The sequence below is a fragment of the Pteropus medius genome, unplaced genomic scaffold (assembly GCF_902729225.1).
Source record: "Pteropus medius unplaced genomic scaffold, Ma_sr-lr_union100, whole genome shotgun sequence".
NCBI lineage: Eukaryota > Metazoa > Chordata > Mammalia > Chiroptera > Pteropodidae > Pteropus > Pteropus medius.
The window spans coordinates 6,209,141-6,224,592 of NW_024349796.1; the positions used below are offsets into that span (position 1 = coordinate 6,209,141).

Below are 15,452 nucleotides of genomic sequence, written 5' to 3' on the forward strand. Positions count from 1 at the left end.
ATGCATGCATTATAAATTTTTAGTAAATATTCAGAGGAAAGCCCTCTACTGACTTATGGAAAATGAGAGAATTTTTGCATCATTTCCATCCTTATCTTCTTATCCAGAGTGGTATAGATTGTCTGTCTTTCAAGGCTCCGGATAATTAAAAGAGAAGTTACGTGTTGAAATTAATGTCATATTACAGGAACAGGGAGGAAACTGTTTCTTTGTCCACGAAGCAGTTTGTCTTGCGCTCTATTTGAAGTGCATTAAAATACAAAAGCTACCCAATGGGAGAGGACAAAGTTCTAAGACTGTCAGTCTAGAGCTTTCAGGAAAAATGCTGTTCTGAATAGCTGAGTTTTCACTATTGCTAGGGTTCGCCCCATATATTCATTCTACCCTTTGTGGTGGACTTTTTCTAAAACTTGTATCATTCTGCCTTGGGGTGCACTGAACCTAACTGAGCCTTGCCTTCGGGATTCAGGATTTTCAGGATTTTCATTAATTCTATCATTCTGCCGTGCCATAGACTGTCTTTAGTTTCTATTGTGGTGTCTTTGACTCAATACAAAATTTTCCCCAATGGCGGTGTTTGCTTTGTTTTGTCTTTTTATACCGTCGCCCCAGCTGCGACTATTACTTCTCATTCTCATCCCCACACCAGGGGACCTCTCTATTCTTTTCTCCCTGCTTCTTATAATTTAATAATTTCCTTCATATCAATTTACCAATTTTCTGTAGGCTCTTAAGGACATCACTGAGTTTGAATCTGTTTTAAAACAAGAAGAGCCTAGGGTTCTCATGGAAAAATGCACAGACTTTAGCTGTGTGGAAACCTTTGGGCTTATTTCTATTTTTTATTTTTAAAAAATGTGTTCTAGGTAGGTGAGTTAGCCAGACAGCTGTTATTAAAATACTTTTAATTGATTCAAACTGGAATCCTCATTTAGTTGCCCAATGACCCTTGACATTTTAATTGATAAGGCATACACCTTTCATTCAAAAAAAAATCTCAAAGAATTTTACAATCATGAATTTTGATCACACCCTGTGGCGAAAAGGTAAATTTAGCAACAGTTGTAGTGCAGCTCAACCGTGCAGAAGCAGATGCATAAAGCAGTCAGATGAGTTTCTTGGGTTCACACAGTGAAACCTCTGGGGAGTAAGAAACACCAACTTTTAATCAGTCTCTGTCTATTCACCAAATAGTATCTTCTCTTGAGTTGCCAAAGTAAAATTAAATAGTGACGGTTATTTCTTTATCAAAGATAACCCCAGTTAGTGGATGTGACGGTTAATTTTGTGTCAGGGTGACTGGACTGAGTGCCTTGATATTTGATCAGACATCGTTCTGGATGCTCCTCTGAGAATTTCTGGATGAGACTGACATTCGAATCAGTAGACTGAATGAAGCTGATTGTCCTACTGTGGGTGGGCCTTGTCCAATCAGTTGAAGACCTGCATAAACAAAATGGAAGAATTCCTGGGTCTTGAGCCTGATGACCTTCAGGCTAGAACTACAACGTCAACTCTCCTGGGTCTTCAGCTTACTCACTCACCCTGCAGATCTTGGGACTTGTCAGCTTCCATAATCATGTGAGGTATGAACCAATTCCTTACAATAAATCTCTCTCTCTCTCTCTCTCTCTCTTTCTTTCTCTCCCCATATATATCTCCTGTTGGCTCTGTTTCTCTGGAGAACCCTGACTAATACAGTAGACATACTCTAATGTCAACTAATTAAAGAAAAAAAATACCCCAAAGACCCACCTATCACTTCTCCAGCAGGAACACCCCCTTTTGGAAGGCTTGATTATGCAGAATTCATAAAGGATTATGGATTTCTATTGCCTAGAGAGAAATAAAATTTCAATGTTGAAAAAAATCCCATTGATGAGATCATAAATTTCCGGAAGATAGGTGCTATGTTAATATTGCTTTATAGTTCTAGTGAATAGCATGGCCGAAATTTTAATTTTTCACTGTAACAACATTATGTGGTAGTGCTAAAAGGATGATGTTAACCAATAAACCTTTAGAAACTGGTGTTGTCACGATAACACGAACAAGGTAATATCCAGGGCAATCGAGAGTGATAGAATTCCTTGATGTAAGTCCACTCTGAACGAAAACCTCTTCTTCTTGCTATTACAACAAAGAGGTGGGCTTCTGTATTCGGCACTGTCGGGGGTCCAGCTTTCTATCTCTGCTCTGCACCTCTACCCCAGTCTTCTCCCCTCTCCAGCTTCTTCCGGCATCAGCACTAAACACAAACCTCTTCCACCTCTCAACTCTACCTCATCCTTGACAAGTCCTGTTTTCTTCTGTCCAATAAAAGAAGGATGGAGCTGGGCCCTCTCTGGTAGCCCAATATCTCAGATCCTTGCTTTAGGCTCCACCTCCCACACCATCCACCACCTAGTGTGGACTGTACAGCTCTTATCCAGAAGCTGTTTCATCTGAGGTGCTGACTTTATTGTTCCTGGGGCCAGAGCCACCTATAAGGCGACACTTGCCAATTTAGGAGATCGTAGCAGTTTTGCATTTGTGGCACAGGAGGAGTCAGCCTGCACCGTTGTATTTTGTCGTAAAGATAGCATTAGCAACCTCTTTCTATCTCCTCTGAGCGTGAACACGGCAGAAAACACAGAAGTGCAACTTGCTTGTCGCGCGTGGACATAGTCTGAATTCACTGGTGTAGAAGCCTTACTGTCATTTATGGAAAGTGCTAGCGTGTGTGGTTCTGCTTCCTGTTCTTGCAGAACAGTATGACATTTTGACTCAGTGGAGCCCCTGTCACGGGTTGCCACACAAACATTGGTGTTGTCATTTCCTGGCAGTGAACAATTACTCCACATTGCCTCAAGCTGCTTTTACTGTGTCCTTCTCGTGACAGCTGAACCAGTCATCAAAAGGCAAACATACAGCTAGAGTCAATCTTTTGGAGAAGATGGGCAGGAACGAAGCCAGCGTGGTTTATTGGAAAGAACCCCAAATACAGTCCTAGGAGCATAGCTACACTGTTTTGATAGTACAGGAACTGGTCCCCACCCACTCACCACTCAGTTGTCACAACCCTACATGTGTTTTCCTGTTCCTTCTCTACCTAACACCATGAGGTGAGGAAGGTGGCAGCAGTTGTCTCTATTTTTCCGTAACCACTGACCAACCTGACCACGTAACACTGTCTACTGGACACCACCATGTATTCTCAGCCACCCAGCTCATCAGCTGTCTTTCTAGATTTTTTCCCACTGATATGCATGGTGCTCTTGGCCTTTGCCCTAACTTTAGGTACCTCAATTTCCGCATTATTTAAATGAATTTGATATTGACCAATCCAAGTCAAATTCTGCATCCTGAGAGAAAATGTTATATTAGTGCAAAATATGTTTCTTTAAATGTATACTGGGAATAATTAGACATTAGTAATTCTTCAAATATCTAAGGAATGTTTATTTAACGTCTATTATGTATATATACGGTGCTACATGCTCAGGGTTTAGCAACAGATGACATATATTGCTCTGGAAATTTGTGTCTTTGAAAAGTTAGTAACAATAGCTATTTCATGTTTTAAATGACAAATATCTATTCAATACTATTTAAAATCGCCCTAGATTTTTTAAGTACTAGGAATTTAAATGTAACAAAGGAACAAAAAGTGAATGATTTCATTCAGATTTCAGGTTTTGGAAGGACTAGGTATAATGTTGTAATAAACGATGAGGCCCTTTCCCGTTTTCCCTCCTGTGTAAGGGAAATAAAGACACAGTAGAATCTATAACTTCACAGGCGTCGAAATTCTATTTCTGTGCAAACCACCACAGTAAAATGATTTCTGAATATTTTGTTCCTTTCCCTTCGGCGATGAGTATCATTTCCCAAGTATCTTAACAGCAGGGAATTCATTTGTGTTTTGTAGGCACAGGTATCCCCTAATAACCGTCCTATCTTCACACCAGTGGTTTTGAAATTGTTCAGGATTTTCGAAATACCATAACCTCGGCGTATTAAATATTAAGGGACTCCAGATTCCCAGATCCTTAAAGTTGTGCTATGCAAATCTGTACGAGTGTGTTTCCATGGTGCAGAATAAAAGTTATAGCAGGGTTTTTCGAAGCAGCATTACTGTGAGCGTCACTCCTGCCATTGCCTTTCACAAGGGCCCACTTGCTGTGAAATATTTTGAAAACAGAGCTGAAGTGGAGATAACGCAGAACGCGAACAGGCGGAAATAAGAATAAACTGAGCGTGGCTGGCAGAAAACGAGAGGTTGGCAGTTTCTGTAAAGGAAGAGGATGCGTGGTAAACCGAGAGGAAAAACCACCCGGGAGCCGTTGTTTAGAGACCTCCTGAGGTCGTTTCCCTTGCCCCTTGGGTGGGGGGAATCTCTCCAGGGAGGAGGAAGCAGCCCCCCCCGAACCGCTTCCGGGACTGCAGCCTCTCCCCTCACGCCCCCAGGGAGCAGTGCCTTCTCAGGCCACGATTCCCCGCCCGCCACCCAAAAATAACTGCACAGATGTAAGGAAAAGGGCCAAAGCCTGCAGCACAGGGCGGTGCTTAGTTACCTCTTATCGCTTACAGCCATAAAGCTCGAAACCTAACCCAGCGCCAGCCTTTTATAGAGCGTCCCTGGAGCCCCGCCCTAGCAACTTCCCCTAGCAACGCCTCGCCCTAGTGCTCCGCGGTCTTATCGGCCTTCGCCAGACTCTTCCTGTTCCCCTCCCCCCGCCGGCTCGGCTCCGCGGCCGGGCTCACGTGACCCGCCCCGGGGGAGGGGCGGGGCGAGCAGAGGGCCCGCGGGGCGGGGCGCTGCACGGCTGGTCAACGTCATCCAGAGGCGCCGGGTGTCTGTTTCCCGGACTGGGTGAAATGGCGGAGCTGGCGGCGCTGGTGTGGATTCGCGGCCCCGGCTTCGGCTGCAGGGCGGTGCGGGCTGCCTCGGTCCCGTGCTCCGTCCGAGACCTTATCCACCGACACTGCCAAGATCAGGTGAGGTTCGCGGTTCCCGGAAGGAAGGGGAACGTGGAGGACGAGGCAGGCTTGGGTGCGGAGAGGGTCTGTCTGGGGTGCGTCTGTTCTTTGGGGTTTTTGGTTTTTAAGGCCCAGGGCTTCTCAGTCTTACGGTGCTTCAAACGGATGCTGAGGCCTTCCTTTGCTTTCGTTTTGTGCTGCCCCACAGAAGGGGGACAAACCCCTCCGCTCACAGGCGCCTAGTCCAGCCCTCAGTGTGGACTAACAGAAAACACTTTGATGTTCTGTTTCTCCATCTGTAAATGAGACAGCTGGGCCAGATCACTTTTAAGGCTCATTTCCTTATGTTTTCCTTACATTTACTCAATGGTTATATGACATGCATTTTGTCCACTGATCAAATATCCCTGTTAGCTCCGACCTAGAGAAGAACTATGTGATATCCAAACCCAGGCCAAAGGATGGTTGGGGAGGAGAATGTATTTATCTGGTCCTCACTGGTTGGAGCCAAGCATTCACACACGTGCCCTGTTGAAGGCATGGGTTCTTAGGGCCTGTCATTTAGATGTTTTTACTAATCATTTGATGGTCTCATTTGTCCATGCATATTTTTGAAAACCTGTCATGGAGTTTTAAAGTTATATGTGTGGTTTAATTATCAAGCAAGCAAGCTTGTACCAGCTATGAGATAGGAAACCTGTTCAGTTATCCAAAAAATTGGGTGGTCTCCCTGAATCTAATTTTAATCTTGGCACTTGATCTAGTACTGTTTTTCTTTATAACCGCACCTCGTCCTTGCTTCTTTAGGCTGTTTCCTCTGCTTGTTATTTATAAGCTTAACACATGTTAACATTTGTAGTCCAAACCAAATGTTTGCTTGGACAAGTTCCATGAAAAAGCCATGTGTATTTGCAAATAAGGTGGTTTTTCAGCGTCTTCGTTTTTCTTCCTACGCTGCAGTCCAGTCTAAAAACTATGAGAACCGTTTTTGTCAATCTGAATGGGGAAATATTTTCTAAAATAATTGGGATTAATATCACTGAAGATAATTCTTACCTCATGAGTACGATTTTCAAACTCACTGACAGTTGATCCAAAGTGAGGCCAGAAAAAATTAGGACCTTAATTTAGAGGAGTATTGAAAAAATAATTTTAAGAAGTAAAAAATATAAATGAATGGATTCAGCCATGTATTAAGAAACATCACCATAACAAAGCTGAACATAAAGACAAGACATAAAAAGGCATTCGACGAAATACTGGAACATGTAAAAATAGCTCAAGTTCACACTTATCCTTTCTAAAACAAAAGTATTCTGACACATGATAATCTTAGTGTTTGCTCTCATGGAGAAAGTGAAAATCTGCCGTGCTGTTCATCCGACTGGAATAACAGATAAAGTCAGCTGCAAAGTTACTAAGAAACAGTATTTCTCCCAAGGACATGGGGGCAGTCGTGAAATGTCATAATGACTCCCTTGAAAGTCTACTGCTTTCTTATTCAGTGAGAGACTTTGATCTCGAAAATCATAGACTGTAAAAAACTGTTGTTTGAAATTGCGTCAGTAAGAGTGATGCTTCCCACTCCTGCCTGAGAATCTCAGTCGCTTTGATATACGGCAGCACGCTCGATTTCTAACCCAGGTGCAGAGCTTCAGATTAGGGGATTTTGAACACAGCAGTCCACACTTATTTTAACTTTATAGTTCCCAAGGAAACAAGAGCCTGGATCTGCTTCACAGTCTGGACTTGGTGTTGCCCCTTTTATACGCAGACCTGCTTTGTTTTGAGCCTCTCAAAACACCATTTCATTTAAATTTCACCTAAACGCCACCCTTGCTCCAAATATTATAACTCTGTTGTTGTCGTTGATGATGATGAAATACTCCATGATTCCTCTGGTGTGCAGCCCCCCCCCCCCCCCCGTTGCAATGAGTCAATAAATTTGACTCTGATGGACTATAGGTTTGTCTCTGGTGACCTGGGGCTGATCAGGCTAAGAATCACATAATACTTTGTGCTTAAAGTGCTTTAAAATACACAAATAGTTAAATCGATTCTAAATTTTCTTTGGTCTTTTCAACTAGTGATTATAATTGACAAGCATCTTAACAGAAAATGCAATTTTGTTGATCAATTGTCTTGTTTAATAAGCAGTTTTGTTTGCAAATGAACTATAATATTCCTGCCTTCATGTTAATGTCTTTTAAAGTTATTTAGAAATTTGAAAATACCATACCCATTAGACATATAAAATATTAAAAGAAACTAAAGTGCCTTTTAAGTCATAAACATTAAACAAATATGAGGTTCCATATCTTATTTAATCTTTACGACATCTCATAAAGTAGACGGTATTTTACGGATAGGAATAGCCCTCCATGTTAATCCCAACATTGCATGTAGCCCGAGCTCCCTGCTCCTCTTTCCTGCTGTCATATTTGCTTGGGAAAACTCCAGTCAACTTAAATCCAACTCCGTCTATTCTGTTTGGCATCCTGGCAGTGAGTGTCATAGGGAGTCTCATCACAAATCAGCCTCACTATGAATTTACCCAAAAGACAAAGAGTTCTCCTATATATAATACTTAGGTATTAGGAAATAATTGTACCCAGAATACATCATATGAAATGACTTTTTTCTTTTAGTAGTTTCGTTTTCAATTCAGCAAATACTAATTGAATACATACTACCCGCTTGTCACCGGAGTAATAAAAAGATAACAAGCCAGGTCCCTTCTTGCGGGAAACTTGTCTCATAAACAGCATTAAAAGAAACCCAAATTTGTCTCTAGGATGTTCCAGAGGAGTGCTTCTTTGTGAAATGCAATGGATCGCTCGTTAACATCAACGACACAGTACAGCATGGAGCTGTTTATAGTTTGGAACCCAGACTTCGTGGTGGGAAAGGAGGTAGGACGTGAATGTCATCTGCTTAGTTGTAACACATTTGCAGACTTTAGCCATCTGTATTAGATTAACAAACTCCTTGGTCTCTGTGTATGCCAACCTTGTTTTGCTTTATGAAGTCCTTTATTTACTTACCTGGTTTTGAATATTTTCTTTAATTCTTTTTGAGGAAGATGTTGTATATATAGTTCCCACCTTCTCCAGCTGGGTAGCTCTTAGGCAGCGTGGGCTCCAGAGCTTTGGGGAAGTTTAGATGAAGAGAATGATCATTGTTCTGTCCAATTTGCTGAAGAAAGTGTGTAAAAATAATAAAATCTCCTACTTTTATCGAGATTTGTGTCTAGTTATTGCAGTTCCAAGGGAGGTTTAAAGTTACCTTATTGAAATACAATTGTTTACATGTTGTAGTAGATTAAGGTTCTGGTTGTATTAACACATCTAAGAAAGAGAAAAGAAACGCGATGAGCAAAAATAGAATGTGAACAATTCTTAGTCTCCTGATGCACTAACATATATCCCTAAGCTTCCTGAAAATCTACAGTGATTTGGTTTGGTTTTCAGAGGGCTGACATCTCAGATTATAATCATCCTGCTGTTTGAAATTGTGTCGATAAGAACGAAGCTTGTCATATCAGCCAGTGACAGTCTGAAATTGCCTTTCCTTTTAAACTCATTATAAAATTTCATCATATAATTTTTAATCTGAGAATCTTGGATTCTCTGACACTGGATAAAGCCCTCTAAAATATACCAGTGATATAGATACAATATTTCAGAAATGTAAGAGGAAGGATGAAAGGCATGAGGTTGAATTAAGTTTATCGATACTTTCAGATTTGCTCCCTGGTTAGGAATCTTAATGTCCATTCCTTAAAAAAAAAAAAAAAAAAGGCAGAGATCATCTTTAATCTTGTGATCGTTACTATTTTTATAAGTTCGGCATTTATCCATCCTCGAACACTTTTAAACTTGCTTTCTCCAAATATATTTGCTCAGGATTTGGGTCTATGCTCCGAGCACTCGGTGCTCAGATTGAGAAGACAACCAATCGAGAAGCTTGCCGGGATCTCAGTGGAAGGAGGCTCAGAGATGTCAATCACGAAAAGGCGTAAGATGCCCATCTGTTTTTACTTTTTTGAAGAGGAAACATACTTTCCTATCAGTAGTGATGATACACATGTCACGCATATCAGAAACGTAAACTTGAAATATTTGTGCTGTAATTTATTATCAGATTTAACCTCTTCTGTAATTTCATAATTGTCTTTGGGTCTTAATTAAGTCCATTATAGTATGCTAGTAGTGAGCATGGCGCACTTGAGGGACTATCACAGTATGAGCAAGAATGCATTAATTCGTTGGGGGGAGGGGCGTTTACATGTATTACACATGTATGTGTCATATATCCGTCAGTTTTTCTCTCCCATTCCCAGAATGGCTGAGTGGGTAAAACAGCAAGCTGAGCGAGAGGCTGAAAAGGAGCAGAAGCGCCTAGAACGACTGCAGCGGAAGCTCGCAGAACCCAGGCACTGCTTCACCAGCCCCGACTACCAGCAGCAGTGCCACGAGATGGCTGAGCGTCTGGAGGATTCTGTCCTCAAAGGTGAGAAGGAGGACTCCTTAGTGTGGTCAGCAGGCGCCCCTGAAGCCAGCTGTTCCAGACTGTTCCACATATGTGCCTGGACTGCACGTAAAGCGCAGTTCTTCAGCTTTTTGGGTTACTGACATCTGGAAATCTGGTGAAAGCTGTGGACTGTCTCTCCTCAAAACACAGTATATATCTTATGACCCTGAAAAAAAAGAACGCCTGCCTACACAGCATTCAATATATACTTGACCCCTGAATTCCATGGGCCATGGGCTCCAGATAAGAACACATGTTGTGTTTTATGGGGATAAGTTAAGTCTGTAGTTGGTGTTTAGGCCTCAACATATTTGCTTCCAGTTTGAGGTCAGTTGTTTTTTTTTAATTTTTTTTTTTTTTCTTAGGTGAGGCAATCCTTGGTTGACCTCACAGATTGTAAGGACTGTGTCAGCTTTCGATCCCTTATTTTTTTTTATTTTTTACGCCTTTAGCACCTGGTCTTCCTAGGTGGTCTCCCATCCAATACTAAACAGGCCTGACCCTGCTCAGCTTCCGAGATCAGATGGGATCAGGCTTGTTCAGCCGTAGACTTGAAGGTTTTTAATAAGAATGATTGTCATTAACTTATTTTATTAGAATCCAGAGCATTATGCTAGAACTATTTTGGGTACAATCGAATAAGAGGGAATCTTTTCCATCAAAAAGGTTATGACATAACAAGGGAGAGACATACATGCAAATAATGAGCACAAGGGGATGAATCGTTAGCTTTGAAGAGGGCTAGTTTTGAACCTGTCAGCTTCACGGTTTACAGATTGGACATTGGTGTTTTAAAAAATCTGGTTCCAGATCCAGAATGCTTATTATTTTAAGGCTATAAATCTGGGATTAATCTCATTTTAATCATATTAATTTTTGTTATCTTGAGGTTTAGATTTTGATATCTGCAGGTTTAGATTGCAGCTCTTTTTGCAATCCAGATTACTTATAATTTCTTTAATTAAACTTGGGGTAGTAGACACTGAGTTGTTAAAATTTCCGGTTAGGTATGCAGGCCGCCTCCAGCAAGATGGTATCGGCAGAAATCGGTGGTGAGACTCGGAAGCGGCCTAACAAATCAAAAACAGACAAAGGATCCAGTGCAGCGAAAAGGAAATGCTTTTGGTAAGTATGTTGCATTTTCATTCCAAATTCATCTTCGAGGACCTACGTGATACATTTCCTTCTTGTCTGTCTGGTATAACACATCTTTAAGTAATGTTTGGCGGCAGCTCAGAATTTTTCCAGAGTGCTTCAATCTTCAGGTGTCAGTGATTATATGATTGTCACATGGTACACACCAGTAATGGTTTCTGCTACGAGTGCCATTAATAGAATCCGAAGAACAATATTGTTCCTTACAGAGAAAGATCGCATAAAAATAACTTTATACTTGAATTACTGTTTAGTGTTGAAAGAGTTAACTTTGAAAAAACCCCAGGCGGAAGCCCGGCTGTACCTTCCAGGCGGAAGCCCGGCTGTACCTTCCAGGCGGAAGCCCGGCCTTACCTTCCGGGTGGTCCTTATCTCTGGGGTTTTCCGCAGCCGTCCTTCAGGCCAGCCCTGTCTTCACCACGTTTGTGCTCGTGAGTGGAAAGCACAGCAGACTTTTTTTTATCCGCTCTTCTGATAGCTGTTCTGCCCTTCCCAGCTGGCCCTCTGGTTACCAACTCAGTTCTTTTGGGCCACGTTCTAGAAGATGTTAAGTCCAAATGGATCTTGCTTCCTTGTTGGCCTCCCTTTTGAGGACAGAAAGATAATTATTAACCAAAGATAACGTAACTGTGTGTTCACTGTAGAATTTTGTGTGTTCTTTCTGAAATGGGACCTAGACGTTCCTGAGAGAAAAAGGTAGTGGTATTGTGTGTGTTTTTTAAAATCAGGTTTATTGAGGTGTAATTTATATACAGGAAAATTTACCTTTTTGATTGCAAAGTTCTGTGGGTTTTGAAAAATATAGTCATGTACCACCACCAAAGTATAGAGTACTTTCATCACCCTAAAAAGTTTCCATGTGCCCCTTTGCAGTCAATTCCCTTCCCCTCCCCGCACCCCTGACAGCCACTGATCGCTGGTGCGATCTTTGTTGCTGTGGTTTTATCTTTTCCAGAACGGCATGTGGCCTTTTGTGTCTGGCTTCTTTCACTTGCTGTAATGCTTTTGAGATCCATCAGCAGTGTTATATGTATCAGTAGTTCGTTCCTTTTTATTGCCAAGTCTTATCGCATGGTATGACTGTCCCATGATTGTTTATTCATCCTCTACTTGATAAGACGTTTGGATAGTTTCTAGTTTGGGGCAATTATGAATAAAACATAGGATTTTTAAAAACTTTATTAATTTCTAACAGTAATAATTTTTAACAGTTGAAATTCATACAATATATTTAAAAAAGCTTGAAATAAAATCAATTTTTTCATAAGATTCACAACTTTAAAAAAGAGATTCCTCTAAAGAAGGACAAATACCATGTGGTTTCATTTATATGTGGAACCTATAAAAAACAAAACAAATGAACAAACAGAACAAAACAAAAACAGGTTCATAGAAACAGACCAAAGGTTGCCAGAGGGGATGAGGGGGGCGGGTGAAGAGGGTGAAGGGGACTGTAGCCAATCGTATTGCGGTAAGTTTGCACCGTGACAGATGATTACTCGAATTAGCAGGGCGATCACATTGTGAGGTATAGAGATGTCGAATGACTATATTGTACACCTGAAACGAATATGATGTTGTATACTAACTATACTTAAATAAAAATAAAAATAAATAAAATAAAAAAGAGACCCTCTTGGGTCTTTGGGACGGTTGGTTCTAGTCTCTGTTCCCTGAACGGACTATAGCTCTTTTTTCCTTTTTTTCCTCAAGTAGAAGCTATAAACGGTGTTCTTTCTGACAGGTTGGGCATGGAAGGACTAGAGACAGTGGAGGGGTCCGTCTCTGAGAGTTCCGATGACGACAGTGATGACGCACCGAGCACTTCAGGAATGAGCTTCCATGTCCCCAAAGCTGACAGTGATGCTGTCGAGATGGCGGTCGAATGTCCCAGCAGTTCTCAGAGGGCGAGAGGGTTACGTTCAGACTCCAGCTCACCAGGACCACCGCAGGCCCGGGTGCCTGACTCCGGGAGTGACGTTTCAGAGGACTCGTGTGCCGAGCTGGGAGAGGTGCCTACCGAGGTGTCCGTGGAAAGGAAGATGGCTACAGAAACGGAGAAAGCCCAGGAGAAAAAGGAAGCAGAGAGCAAAGAACCCGCAGAAGAGGAAGCAGCTGAGGCTGAACTGAAGAAAGAGAAAGAGACAAAAGAAATGACTGATGGGGAGAGGGCTGCCAAGGTAGCCCCTGCAGAAGACGGGGAAACCCCTCCTGCCGGACTGGAGGCGGGCCAGCCGGTAAGTTTAATCTCCACAATAAGTCGTTAAAATGAAGAAGTGCTTTTTTCCCATCAGCTACTTAGTGGGAAGGCGTGTTTAAAAATCAGAAGTGCAAATAGATGATGGTGAAGCTTGCCTGTCCCCCTGAAAATGCTTAGGTCTTTTTGTTTTTAGCTCCAGAATTTATATTATTTTGCCACTAGGCGGTGTCCTCAGTTCCATGTTTTATTCTAAGATGCATGTTTTTACATTTTAATCTCTGAATGTATATCGCATATTATAGCATAATTGGTATTGTTTATTCTTTCTTAATAATACGGTTGTAAGGAATAGTAAGATAGATGGCATTCTTCGATGACGTGTACTCATTTTCCTGTCACTAAGGCTCCGGGATTACCCAGCTTTGCTTTCTCATGGGTCCTGTGAACCGGACTCGTCAGCTGGACATGGAGGTCTTTTCTGTAGAAGAGGAGCACCTCCGTTTTAGCATTTAGTCATAAGTCCCCCATTCAGCCTTTGAAAAATTTGTTTTCATTGTGCACACTTTCCCTCATCTAGTTGGTCATGTTCTCTGTCTGCAAAAATCTTTTAATGTTTGCTCTTTGATTTAATGATTTGCTTTTTAGAATAGATGAAACCCAAGCTACTTGGTTTCCTTTGATAAACACAAAGCCTATCATTATTTATTTAACCAGCACCTTCCTTACCCCCAATAAATAAGCAAAAATTCGTAAATTGTGCTTTCTAGGGAGGATAGTGGAATTTTTTATACTAGGGGCTTTAAATTGATCCTGACACACATAACTTCTCTGTTATATGTATATATTAGCTTTATCCTGACCAAAGTCTTGGAAAAATGAATAAAAGAAAACAGAATTAAACCTGATTTGGCTTTCAATCTTTGAGCCTCTAACTGTGGATGTTTTGCGTTTGCTGTTGCAGTAGCTGTTGCGTTCACAACAACCAGCTGTGACTCTCTAAAGACATGTGGTTTAGAATTTGGCCACAAATAATGAAGCCAAGGTTCACTGAAATCTAAAAAAATGACTTTTTTTAAAACAAACATCAACTAGAAAGACAGAGTCTGTCCCTAGATCTCTTTAATGTTTAAAAAAAATATCTTTTGTAAGAGAAAGTTATTGTTCTTTGAATATATTAAAAAAAAAAACCCCTAGATGTGAATATTCTCACTCTTTACAGAGCATCCATTATTAGAAGTACTTAATTTTGTCTTGCAGTCTGTAAAGTTACTTTGTGGATAGAACAGTTGCAAGTCTATTGAATAACATTTGAATTTGTTGAGTTACATATGTTTGAATTTGTTGAGTTATATATATATCTTTGACAATCAAGCCGATTATTCAGTTAGAACAGAAATCATTAAGAGTATGGAATTAATAGATTCATAGGCATGAGAACCTCATTAAAATTAAGTTTTATGGGTGCTACTTTTTCCTGTGGCCATAGTCTGATGTAGGCTGAGTATATTTTACTGTCGGAATTTTTACTGGAAAAATCATGAAAAAAATTTAAAGTAATGTTAAGACTCTGGGAATCATGTAACTTGTTACTGTTCAGAATGCTTGTTTCTAAATATATAGATGAAAAACTAACATTTATGTGTATCGGGAATGTGTGTGGAAAATCATTTAGATTATTAATTTGTTAACAAGATAAGGCAAAATAGCTGAAAATTCCTTGAGAAATAGAATATGGTTGACAGTTTTATTCAGAGAAAGGAGCCTGTTTTAAATATGTTTTCCCCCCCCTCAGGATGTGGCTCAGGAATCTGTAGATTTACTGGCGTTCAGCTCTGTTGCAGACGTGGAGTCGCTGGGTCTGGAGAAGCTTAAGTGTGAACTCATGGCCCGGGGGCTGAAGTGTGGGGGCACGCTCCAGGAGCGGGCAGCAAGACTCTTCTCTGTCCGGGGTCTGGCAAGGGAACAAATAGACCCAGCTTTATTTGCCAAGCCTTCGAAAGGGAGGAAGAAGTGAATTTCATCAGAGCCGATTTCATTTCTTTCTAGTCTGGCACGGATAACCTGCGTGATGTTGGCTCGTGGCCATTATTCCTGTTGATATTAAAGCTGACTTTTTAATAACTAAATTCTAACTGGCCTCTTTTTCATCATTACATTTATAGAATTAATGTGTGAAACCAGCTGGTCTGACATTTTTGTGGGAAGGTTTTTTTCCCTAACAAATTTAATAACAATAAAGCTTATTCAGATTTTTGGTTTCATCTTGTATCATTTAGGTAAGTTATATTTTCAAGGAATTTATCTCTTTGACCCAAGTTGTCAAATTTGTGGACATGAAGTTATTTAAAATAGTCTCTTCTTATCCTTCAAAAGTCTGTAGGAGCTGCAGTGGTCACTTCTTTTTCATCTGCATTTTCAAATGGTGTCAGAGAGAGAGAGAGAGAGAGACAGAGAGAGAGAGAGACAGAGAGAGACAGAGACAGAGAGAGAGAGAGAGAGAGAGAGAGCCTGAGCCACTGCCACACCCCTTCACAGTATTAGCAGGGATTCCGTTTATGTAGAAGGATGGTTATCACGCAGAAAACAGCTCTCCACCGAGATG

General features: G+C 41.0%; 1 protein-coding gene across 1 annotated transcript; it reads left to right on the forward strand.

The window, feature by feature from the left end:
• Positions 1–4,817: 4,817 nt before the first annotated feature.
• On the forward strand, positions 4,818–15,104 carry SDE2 (spliceosome associated SDE2). Its single transcript, XM_039883291.1, has 7 exons — positions 4,818–4,980; positions 7,757–7,874; positions 8,868–8,979; positions 9,305–9,474; positions 10,503–10,620; positions 12,395–12,887; positions 14,643–15,104. The coding sequence occupies exons 1-7, from the start codon at positions 4,861–4,863 to the stop codon at positions 14,862–14,864; spliced, it is 1,353 nt and encodes a 450-aa protein (XP_039739225.1). The 5' UTR covers positions 4,818–4,860; the 3' UTR covers positions 14,865–15,104.
• Positions 15,105–15,452: the final 348 nt, after the last annotated feature.